Source organism: Oryctolagus cuniculus, chromosome 13, assembly GCF_051225735.1.
Source record: "Oryctolagus cuniculus isolate XC-2025 breed Fujian yellow rabbit chromosome 13, ASM5122573v1, whole genome shotgun sequence".
NCBI classification, from domain to species: domain Eukaryota; kingdom Metazoa; phylum Chordata; class Mammalia; order Lagomorpha; family Leporidae; genus Oryctolagus; species Oryctolagus cuniculus.
This window is the reverse complement of record NC_142879.1, coordinates 50585808-50597868: the sequence shown is the minus strand read 5'-3', so window position 1 is coordinate 50597868 and position 12061 is coordinate 50585808. Positions and strand designations below refer to the sequence as shown.

At 45.4% G+C, this 12061-nt stretch overlaps 1 protein-coding gene across 10 annotated transcripts in view; it reads left to right on the top strand.

Moving 5' to 3' along the window:
- The first annotated feature begins 32 nt into the window (after nt 1-32).
- Nucleotides 33-12061, top strand: part of TTC13 (tetratricopeptide repeat domain 13) — a 93571-nt gene continuing 81542 nt past the window's right edge. For 4 of the 10 annotated variants that reach the window (XR_016218985.1, XR_016218984.1, XR_016218981.1 and 1 more), the window contains exon 1: nt 33-427. Coding sequence is in view for 4 of the 10 variants with exons in the window: in XM_089311570.1 (XP_089167696.1) it covers nt 142-427 (286 nt within the window). In the remaining 6 variants the exon portion in view is untranslated. The remainder of the gene's footprint in view (nt 428-12061) is intronic. The other 6 variants (XM_089311570.1, XM_089311568.1, XM_089311567.1 and 3 more) reach the window with 4 other exon arrangements.

The following is a 12061-nucleotide window of genomic DNA, read 5'->3' as shown; positions in this document are numbered from 1 at the left end:
GAGAAAGGACTACAACATCCAGTAGGCAATGCTTCTCCGCTTCCCCCGCCCCTTGCCACGGCCCTCCTGCCAGCGGTGGGTGAGAGGCGGGGAGGCCCAAGCGCGGGGGCCACTGCTGCCGCACATGCGCCTTGAGGGAAGATGGCACCTGCCGGCTGCTGCTGTTGCTGCTGCTGCTGCTGCTGCTGCTGTTGGGGCGGCGCTGTGGCCGCCGCGGGCGCCGCCCGGCGCGTCCTAGTGCTGCTGCTGCTGGGGGTCCTGTCCACCGCGTTGTACCCGGGCACCCTGGCCACTGAGCACTACTCGCCACTATCCCTGCTCAAGCAGGAGCTGCAGCACCGGCAGCAGCAGGAGGCCCCAGCGGGCGGCGGCGGCTGCATCCCGCAGTCGGGAGACTGGGGGGACCAGTACTCCGCCGAGTGCAGTGGTGAGTGGGCGGCAGCGGGCGGGCAGCGGGGTCGACTCAAGCCGTGGGGGCGATGGGGCCGTGCGGGCGGCGCGCTGTGAGGCCGGGGTGTGGGCCTCATTACCCCTGACTGCAGCGTGTGCTCCGCGGGAGTCTGCTCAGCCCGGGGGTCCCGCCGGGCAGCTTCCCACCGCTCCCACCCACGCCGTCGCGCGCCCTTCTCCCGCAGCTGTCTTGGCGAGGCAGTGAGTGAAGAGCTGACAACTTGTTCCCGGGGCCAGGGCGGCCTCTCCGGAGTCTGAAGCAACTGTTGTAAGGGTGGAAGGGGCAATGGCAGGTGGCCTGGGCAGCCCCTCTTTCGCCGCCGCTACCCCCTCGGCGGACGAGGACTCAGCCCCGCACTTCTGCGGAGCCCGCTCCCGGAGGGGGATACCTGGCGCATCTTAGGCAAGGAATTCAGATTTTCTGACCTCCCAGGTTGAAGACTTGTATGAAACACAGCCCCTAAAAATTCAGTCCCTGGAAAGAAGAAAGGAAAAGAAAGAGCAAGCCTGCTTTATCTGCTCGTTGACATCTTGCTTCCAGTGTTTAAGATTGACCGGTGAGCTGTCAGGTGTTCCCCAGAGGGTAAAGAGTCCTGCAGGCCTTGAGCCTGTGCGTATCAGCTGTGTGTGTATTGGAGCTAGGCCAGCTCATTCATTAATATTGGGTGCTGTTGACCTTGTTTTTTTTTTTTTTTTTTTTTTTAAGATTTATTTTATTTATTTGAAAGAATTGCAGAGAGAGATCGAGATCTCTTCCAATTGCTTGTTCACTCCCCAAATGACCACAACAGCTGAAGCCAGGAGCCAGGAGCTTCCTCCAGGTCTCCCACGTGGGTGCAGGGGCCCAAGGACTAGGGCCATCTTGTACTGCTTTCCCAGGCCACAGCAGAGAGCTGGATCGGAAGTGGAGCAGCTGGGATTCTAACGGATGTCCACATGGGATGCCACTGCTGCAGGCTAGGTCTTCAGCCCCCTGTGCCACAGCACTGGCCCTGAACTCAGTTTAATAAATCATGGAGGAAGTTTCTGGGACAAAGTACATATGTATTTTTTGTTTGTTTTGAAGTTCGGTAGTCACCTTTCAGTCACCTCATTTTCTCATTCTCCTTTTTCTTTCTTTTTTTTTTTTAATATTTATTTATTTATTTGAAAGAGTTACATAGAGAGAGAAGAGGCAGAGAGAGAGAGGTCTTTCTTGCATTGGTTCACTCCCCAACTGGCCACAACAGCCAGAGCTGTGCCTGTCGGATGCCAGGAGTCAGGAGCTTCTTCCCGGTCTCCCATGCGGGTGTAGGGACCAAAGGACCTCTACTGCTTTCCCAGGCCATATCAGAGAGCTGGATCGGAAGAGGAGCATCTGGGTCTTGAACCTGCGCCCATATAGGGTGCCAGCGCTTCAGGCCAAGGTGTTAACCCGCTGTGCCGCAGCGCCAGCCCCTCATTCTCCTTTTTCCATGTGTCTTCCTCTATGGCTTGCTTGGGAAAGGGCCAGAGTCTACCAACTCAGTTAGGAGCTGAGACTTGATAGTGATATTTTTTAGTACCTGTTTCTTAGCTGAGAGGTCAAGATTAGCACAATCTGATTTCCTTTTAGCACAATCTGACTTCCTTGAGGAAGTCTCACTCACCGAGCATCTTGTGACTTCTTTGTTTTGTAGTACAGGCCTTGAGCTGCTAACAGCACCCATTCTGGTGATTCTGAGCAAGCGAATTATCTGTCTTTGCAAAATTGCTACCTCTTGCAAAGGCGCTGCGAGGAAAATGAGAAGAAATTGACATATATGCAGCGCTTTATGCTTGGTGATGTTATAAGTGCTTTGCATGTATTAGCCTCGTATATTAGCCTATCAGAGAAAATAGTAACTTTGGGTGCCGGCGTCGTGGCACAGTAGGTTAAGCTGCCACCTGAGTTGTCAGCATCTCATGGGCACTTTGGCTGCTCCACTTCCAATCCAGCCCCCTGCTAATGTGCCTGGGAAGGCATCGGAAGATGGCCCAAGCTACTTGGGCTCCTTCTGTCCAGAAGAAGCTCCTGGCTCCTGGCTTTGGATTGGTCCAGCTCTGGCCATTGTGGACGTTTGGGGAGTGAACCAGCAGATGGAAGATCTCTCTCTCTCTCTCTCTCTCTCTCGCTGCCTTTCAAATAAATAAATAAATATTTTTTTAAAAAATTATATTTAATATTCTAATTTTATGGATCTGGTCAGTTAAGGTCTAGACAAATTATAACTTGTCCAGTGTTTTAAGAAGTCAGGCTGTTCTACCAAAGCTAACCTGAGTTTCACTCAAATGTATCATTCACCCTCTGTTACATATGTTTTAATGTATTCATTACAGAGTCCAAGGTGTATTTTAATAGTCTGAGCATATTTTTTTTTTTTTTTTTTTGACAGGCAGAGTGGACAGTGAGAGAGAGAGAGAGAGAAAGGTCTTCCTTTGCCGTTGGTTCACCCTCCAATGGCCGCCACGGCCGGCGCGCTGCAGCCTGCGCACCGTGCTGATCCGATGGTAGGAGCCAGGAGCCAGGTGCTTTTCCTGGTCTCTCATGGGGTGCAGGGCCCAAGCACCTGGGCCATCCTCCACTGCACTCCCTGGCCACAGCAGAGAGCTGGCCTGGAAGAGGGGCAACCGGGACAGAATCCGGCGCCCCGACCGGGACTAGAACCCGGTGTGCCGGCGCCGCTAGGCGGAGGATTAGCCTAGTGAGCCGCGGCGCCGGCCCTGAGCATGTGCATTTCTACAATTTTTTTCAAAAATATTTTGTTTTCTTCTTTTGGACATGTTGTCATAACAAGAGTGAGTATATAACTTTTTTTTCATAGGGTCTTCAGACCCTTTTGACAACTCCTAGGTAGTGTAATCTTATTCTTGATACCTTTGTCATAGTTTTCAAATAGCCACCTCCATCTAACTGATGACCTTAGCACTGCCCATACTGAATGCCCTGATAAATCTGGATGATTAATTTATAACCTGAAGTAATTTTTTTTTTGTTTGTTGAAATTAATAGTCCAAGAATTGTTTATTTTTCTACAGTTCTTTGTGGACAAAGAACATTCAGTGTCTGTCTATCTAATTTGGGAGTTGCTAACTGCCTGAAAAATAAAGAAGTAGCCATGAACCTACTGTGTGTTTTTGACAGTCAGTCAGACTTAGATTGTTGAAGTAAATGGTAGCTGTCTTAATTGAGGAATTGGTCAGTAAATTCATGAAATCCACCTTATCGCTCACAGCACTTAAATCATTGCTATGCCTTGTGGTATTGGGGAATCAATAGAGGGAAACTTTTGTAAGGAGAGTCATTTCCTTTTTTGTTGTAAGAGGAAGCTGAGGACCAGATGTTGTGGTCTATCATGGCAGGGGCGGTTACCCTTGCTCTCAGTACATTCATTGATTCTTCCCCCGCCTGGGCCCTGGTTTTCTGTGTGTGTGAAGGTTTTGCGGCGCATCTCTTCAGATCTTTTCTTCAAGGCATATCTGAGTAAATTTGCCCATGTAAAGTAGCTGGCTTATTTTAAGCCCAGAGACTGAGCTACAACGTGGGACTCATATATCGTTGTTACACTCGATCTTAGCCAAAAGCCAAGAAGGGACTCCTATATTGTTGTGTGGCCAAGTCTTGGCCACTGTGGCATGGACAGAAGGATGTTGCCTCTTTGGTTAACTGAACACGCTTTGCAGAAAGTCTGCTGGTTTAGGAGCAGTGTTGTGGGGCTGCCATTGTGGCACAGCAGGTTCAGCTGCCACCTGTGTGATGCTGACGTCCTTTTTTATCAGAACACTGAGATCCAGGTACTAGGGCCCCTGACACTCACCTGGGAGACCTGGATGGCGCTCCAGGCTTCTGGCTTTAGTCTGCACTAGCCCTGCCTATTGCTGCCATCTGGGGAGTAAACCAGTAGATAGAAGACCTCTCAGTCTCCCTGTCTTTACCAGCTCCCCCAACTCCACCTTTCAAATAAATACATCTTTTTTAAAGCAGCATTGTGTACCCTAAGCCCTGTGAAGATGATATTCTGTGGTACTTGCAAACGCATTGGCTTTTTCATATGTAGCTGTTGTCATGAAGAATTACGTTTGGCTTTTAAAATATCTACACGCTGCTGAACATATTCCACTTTGGATGACAAGGGTTAACATTATTTTATTTTTAAAGATTTGTTTATTTGTTTGAAAGAGTTACAGAGAGAGAGGGAGAGACAGAGAGAGGGAGAGATTTTCCATCTGCTGGTTCACTCCCCAGATGGCTGCAACAACCAGGGCTGAGTCAGGCTGAAGCCAGGAGCCAGAAGCTTCTTTCAGGTCTCTCGTGTGGGTAGCAAGAGCCCAAGCAAGCACTTTGGGCCATCTTCCACTGTTCTTCCCAGGAGCATTAGCAGGGAGCTGGATTGGAAGTGGAGTGGCCAGAACTCAAACTGGTACCCATGTGGGATGCCAGCATCACAGGTGGCAGCTTTACCTGCTGTGCCACAGTGCTGGCTGCAAGGTTGACGTTGTTTTTTAAAACCTGTGGGTGAGGGCAAAAGACATGTGGTCTAGGTTTTAAATTTATTTTTATTCATTTGAAAGGCAGAGAAACATGCAGATAGACAGGAAGAGAACTGTCATCTACTGGTTCATGCCCTAACTTCTCAAAATAGCTGGGGCTGAACCAGGCTGAAATAAGGAACTGAGAACTCAATCCAGGTTCCCCTTGTGGGTGAACAGCGACCCAACTACTTGAGCTGTCACCTGTTGCCTCCCTGGTATATGCCAGCAGAAAGCTGGAGTTAGAATAGGACATGGAGCCAGGACACGAACCCAGACACTCCCACAAGGGATGCAGGTGTATACCCAGCAGCATCTTAACCTGCTTGTGTGTCACTTACCCAAAGCTGTAATACTTTAATTTTGAGTGAATGCTTTCCAACATTTTCCTTCTGTTGCTTGAGCTATTACCTATTGCCTCCCAGAGTCTGCGTTAGCAAGAAGTGGAAATTGGAAGCACAGCTGGATTCATACTCAGGCATTCTGACATGGGATGCGGTTATCTTAACTGATAAGCCAAATACTTGCAACATATTTTGACTTTCTGTTGAAATATGACATACATGCAGAAAAATGCTATGTAACAAGTACATATGTAGCCCAGTAAATTTTCATAAATTGAGCAACTTGTATAACCATAAACAATTAAAATCAATAACTGTTTTTAAGCTTGTTAATGAAATCCTCTGGTTATGTTTGGAGGGTGCTTTATCTGACTTTATATCTGACTCCTGATCCAGCAGAATGCAGTGAACTTAACTCTGCACCTGTGCTGGTGCTTTTGCCATGGTGGGAGGAGGGGACAGTCGGGCATCCTCTATCACATGGTTCATCCCCTGCCCAGGACCCCCTCGACACAGAAAGATCGGTTGACTTGCAACTTTGCTCTGCTTGCTTTGGGACATCCTAAGTGAGTCTGCGTTCTTTTGTCACTGATCCTTTCGTGTTTCTGTGGACATCTTTGGTATTCTCAGTGGAGTTAATGATGTTTGATGCCATGTGTGGGTCTATGAGAAAGTTGTGTTTTTTTTTTTTTTTTTTTTTTTTTTTTTGACAGGCAGAGTTAGACAGTGAGAGAGAGAGAGAGAGAGAGAAAGGTCTTTCTTTCCATTGGTTCACCCCCCAAATGGCCATTATGGCCGGCGCGCTGTGCCAATCCGAAGCCAGGAGCCAGGTGCTTCCTCCTGGTCTCCCATGCGGGTGCAGGGCCCAAGGACTTGGGCCATCCTCCATTGCCTTCCCTGGCCACAGCAGAGAGCTGGACTGGAAGAGGAGCAACCGGGACAGAATCTGGCGCCCCAGCCGGGACGAGAACCTGGGGTGCCGGCGCCGCAGGTGGAGGATTAGCCTTGTGAGCTGTGGCGCTGGCTATGAGAAAGTTTTTAGCTCTTAAAAGTATGTGCAACTTTGAGCCTCTGATGCATCCTCACGCTAGTTGATAAGCCCAGCTCCATGACCTGCCTTTGTGGGTAAGGCCTGGCTGCTCAGTCTGCTGGCTGTGACACCTTCCATCTGTGCTCCTGATGGGCATCACATAATTTGCTTCTGTGCAGCTAACGCCTTTTCTGTCACTTTTACACATTCTTTACATGTGTTAGTACTTGGATGTGAGTTAATGCAGCTTTGATAAAATTACATCCAGCCTTTGTTTAAAAGTCTGTCTTTAAAATAGCTGTTTGAATCCTTATTCTATTGGATTAATTATATATTTATAATTTAATTCTCAATGGCAGTTTCTATTTTCAAACTGTTTTAGGATAGCTCACTCATCTCAGAGACTGATGAATAATATTCTATTAGGATAAATGAAGTGTGTAAATTCTTCAGAGTTTTTCTTTTTTTTTGCATCATTTAAAAAATTTTTTTATTATTCATTAAAAAATTTAAAATTTTCTTTTTAATGTGATCTTGCATTTTTAAAAAAGAGAGAGATCTTCTATCTGTTGGTTTACTCCTTAAATGCCTGCAGCAGTCAGGGCTGGCCAGGAAGAAAATGATGAAGCCAGGGGCCAGAAACTCCATCTGAGTCTTCCATGTGGGTAGCAGGAAGCTGGATTGGAAGTGGAGGCAGGACTCATTCCCAGGCACTCCAGTTTGGGAAATCGGCATCCTAAGTGGCAACTTCACCTGCTGTGCCGCCACTCCCACCTCAATTATTTACTTGTGAAAGGCTGAGAGGCAGATAGAGATCTCCCCTCAGTTGGTTCACTCCTCAAATGCCTGCAATAGCTAGGGCTGGGCCAGGCTGAAGTTAGGAGCCAGGAATTCCGTTGAGGCTTCCTACATGAGTGACAGTGACCCATCTGCTTCAAACATCCCCTGCTGCCCACGAAAGCGCATTAGCAGGGTGCTGGAATTGGGAGTGGAGCTGGGACTGCAACCCAGGCATTCTGCTGTGGAATTTGGAGGTCCCAAGCAGTCTCTCTCTCTCTCTCTCTCTCTCTCTTTTTAAGATTTATTTATTTATTTGAATGTCAGAGTTACAGAGAGGGCATGACAGAGGCAAAACATAGAGAGAGGTCTTTTATCTGCTGATTCACTCCCCAAATGGCCCCAATGGCCAGGGCTGGACTGGGCCACAGCCAGGAGCCAGGAGCTTCATCTGGGTCTCCCATGTGGTTTCAGGGTCCCAAGGGTTTAGGTCATCTTCCACTGCTTTCCCAGGCACATTAGCAGGGAGCTGTATTGGAACTGGAGCAGCTGGGACTCGAACTGGCGCCCATATGGGATGCTGACGCTGCAGGCAGTGGCTTTACCTGTTAGCCACAGTGCTGGCCCCCAAGCAGTGTCTTAATTGCTATATCAAATGCCCACCCTTGTTGTTATCTTCTAAAAGAAATTTAACCACCTGGGATCATAAATCGGGGCCATTGATCAATGTAGTAGTTTTCTTATAAATGGCAGTAAATTTCTTCTAAGTGCAAAACAGTTTTCTTATAAATGCAGAAAATGATGAACAAAAGGCACAGTGAACTGATACCACATGACAGCCATTAGACTTCAGGTGGCTGCTCACCACTCTAATTCTGTCTCCTTGTACACCTAGGACTAGAATTGTCAGTCCCTGGCACCTGACTTCCAAGTTCCAGTCATCCTTACTTTCAGGTAGTTCAGCACACAATCTGTTATAAGTAAAGCAAGGTGGTCAAGTGGTGAGTGCTGCCCAGCAACAGCTGACTTCGTATAAATTGGCCGTGGATCTGTGATTCACAGGCTATTGGTCAGTCACTCGTCCACATGCATGTGTGACAAGTCCATGTCGCTTCCAGTGCTACTTTGCTCACGTGGAGGGGATGACCCTGTTATTTGACTGAAAAGAAGCAATCAGAAAAGCTCTCCCACCATCCCAGCCATCAGCCTGCTCTCAGCTGGACAGGTAGGTTTTCACCTTCTGTCCTGCTGCTGGTACTTCTGCCTGGTACAGCTCTCTCCTTGTACACTGGCTCTTGTTCCTTTGTGTCTTCCATCAGCACACCTACAGTTGCAATAGCTGCCATCTTGAAACAACAGGCAGCGAAGACAAGATCACTCTCCCCCCAGCCAGCACTCCATCTCCCTGCTTTTCATTATAGCAGAGTTCCTCAAAGCAGATGTTTGTAATCACTGGCTTCACTTCTCTGCTGTTTCTTGAACTTGCTGCAGACAACTGTTGTCACTGCACAAAAACTGCTCTTAATGTGAGCTGTGTGTGAGGTTAGGAGAAGAAAGGAGTTTGACAGTATTGCTGGACTTACAGTGTTTGTTTCCAGGACCCAGTGTCGGCTGAATGAGTTGTGACAAACGTACCCTGTTTTGATGAGGCAAGTTCTGGTTTTGCTGTGTCTTCGTCTTGTGACCTAAAACATGTTCATTCATGTTGAGCTTATTTCCCCCTGTATGCAGGGGGTATATGTATTTTCTCCTCATCTCAGAGGATGGAGGACCAAAAGAAATAATGTTTGTGAAAGCATTGGAAAACTGTGAAGTACTTTATAAAGCAAAATAACTTTGAGGAAAGTGGAAAGAAGCAATTAACAGAAAAACACAATCAATTGTAGCCTGTATATGGATGCTAACATTTCACAGTTGGTTGCTGTGAACTGTGCTTTATATCCTGTACTCCTGCCTCTTATGAGGAGTAGCCCTATAAGGGTTTGTGGTGATGGTTATTCCCATTTCACAGATGAGGGAACAGAGGCCAAGAGATATGGAAGGATTTTTCCATATAAAACAGCCAGTGAGGCATCTGATCTGAGTTAGTCTGATTCCACAACCTGTGTTTCAAACCACCATTACAGTGCCTCCAAACTAATGAATTGAAGTCTGCAAAAGAGTAAAATTAATTATAATACCTAGTTCTTTGAAATGCTGGTGAAGTTTAGACAATTATCCAGCAAGCCTAATCAGGAAAAAAGAGAAGTGAATATTTGTCTTTAGATAGAGAGAAGTTTAATGAAATGAAAATCATTATAATAGCTAATTCTTTGCACAGCTTTATGGTAAAGATATAGCACATTTCAGAGAAATGGATAGTTTTTTGCTTTTTAAAGGTAAATTGCCAGGTTGATTCTGTCTCCTAAGTATCTTTTATCCGTGGGGCTGGCCCTTTACGTTTCATTTTATATAAGCTTCCTTGGGGATCTTACTTTCACTGCCAGCTTAATCTTCCATCATAAGTTAATGATTAACAAATTCATATCTGTAGCTTTTGCCTTTCTCAGGCATTTCTTTCTACACAGTTTAAATTCTCACAAGCACTTGGCTTAAACCTATTTAGCTCCCTATTTCCCTCTAAAACCATCTTCCTTGGGGTTCCCACCTTTTTCCTAATCACAGACTGTGAACCTGTGCCTGCCCCTCTCTCTTTCTCTCTCCCTCCCTCCATCCCTCCACCCTTCCCTCCACCCCTCCCCCTTTTCCCTCCTCCCTCCTCCCACCAATGCCTAACTTTTTCAAAGCCCCGCCCTGTTGTTTCATATATCTCCTTAGATTGTGACCCATCCATTTAAACCTTAGGACCTCTGCCTTTGTTTAGACTTCTAGCGTTGTTCTAACTGGCCATGACCTCTCACCTGGCCGCCATGCTGTACTGTTGCTTTCTCATCTCACACAGCTGTCAGTGACCTCTCTTCCTGCCTAAACCTCCCCTGGCTTCTTAGTATCCAAGAATACAGGGGCTACATCAACTAGAGGATGAACTTGAAAAGAGAATAGGAGTAAGGGAAACTGGAAAGACTAAATAGAGTAAAGCCAGAATAAATGCATTAGAAATAGAGCAGTGATAGAATTGATAAAGAGACCCAAGAGGCTTTAAAAAACATTTTTTAAAGAATAAAATAAATTCTGGAGGCCTGTTTCAAATCAGTGCGAATGTATTTAACACTACTGAATTGTACACCTAAAAATGGGTTTGAGAGGGTAAATTTATGTTATGTGTTTTCTACCATAGTAAACACACACACGAGCAGATTCTTAAGCCATAGAAAAGGAGAGGGTAAAATAGACAAGTCTAGTATGGCTCAGTGTAAGGAAGAGAGCAGATGCCAGAGTATGTTGTCATTGACGGATGTGTTCACAGCTATAGGGGCTGTTAGTATTGTGGAAATCCCTGCTGTTAAAGTTAGAATATGAAACAATAAAGAAAAGTTCTGAAAGGTGAAATAGAAGATGAAGTTTTGTGATGTGTTTTGAGACAGTTCTGCAGTAGTCACCATTAACTGTACTTGTACACCAAGAAAAAGGAAAATGGATAATCCAAGGAAATCTATAATATTTAACTATAGCTGGTTGGGCTTTAATTTATTACCTTACATAATAGTTATTTAATGTGGTAGTAAAATAATTGCAACCATAGTGAGTTTAATTATTTTAAGACTGAAGAACAAATTTGAATTTCCTGTTCCATACAATTGTAGTTACAATTCTAACAAACAATTTATCCATCACAGACATTACCAAGCCATCGAGAAACAACAATGCCAAAACCCAACACAATTGGGACAAAAAAGGAAGCTATTTACTTAGACACAAAGATCTTAAGTAAAATATTGTTAAGCTGAAGCCATCAAGTAGGTAAAGGAGTAATCTGCTTCAACCAATTAGAGTTTATTCTATAAATGCAAGGTGGTTCAACTGTAGAAAAAATAAGAGTTACTTAAAGGGTCAAAGGAGAAAAGAATCGTATCATCTTAAAGAAATCTTGACAGGCATTTCATAAAGTTCAGCCAGCTTTCCTGATTTAAAATTCTTGATAAAACAATAGGAAAATAATTCATTTACATGGTAAAATACATTGTTCTGAACCCATAGCCAACACAGAGCAGCTTTTGACCAGATGTTAATAAATATTAAATGAAGACGTTTCATCATGAAAAGCTGAGAAATCTCTGGGTCATTAAATGAAGTGTCAATGTCAGGGACAGGCAAGGTTCCAGTTATCACTGGCATTATTTAGCACTTTTTTGGAGATTTCATTCAATGCATAAGATGCTTAATGAGTATAAATATTAAAAAGACCTTGATAAAATTACATGCAGATGATACAGCTATCCACTGAATTGATGGAGACATTAATAGAGCCATGAGGAGTTCAGTAATGTGGGCAGATGAACTATTCAGCTCTCACCAGCTGACAAGAGACTATAATGTACCTCTGCCTGTGCTACAGTCTTCTGGGAACTTTGTCCATTAAGTCTTTAGCGTCTTTCAGTTCTCTTACTCATTCCTGGTGAGGAGCACAGCCTGATTGGATTCAAGTCCCTTCTCCACTTCTTAGCCGGAGTATGACCTCAGGCAGATTACTGGAAGTCCCTCTGCCCCGTCTTTCTAGTCTTTAAAATGAGGATTAGAATGCCGTATGTGGTAACTGTAGAGCATTAGCTCATGTTGTGATTCACGTCCTCAGGAAACTGTCCCTAAGCAGGCCACTTCCGTTACACTCTTGTTTATAGCTCTTACACTGTATCGTTTATACTTGTTGTGGTGGCTCTGATTGCTGTCAGTATCACTGCCATGAACTGTAGTCTCTATATACAAGTTGGATCTCTATATACAAGTTTTTAAAATGTACAAGTTGGATCATTTCTGGTTTTGCTGACCATTGAGG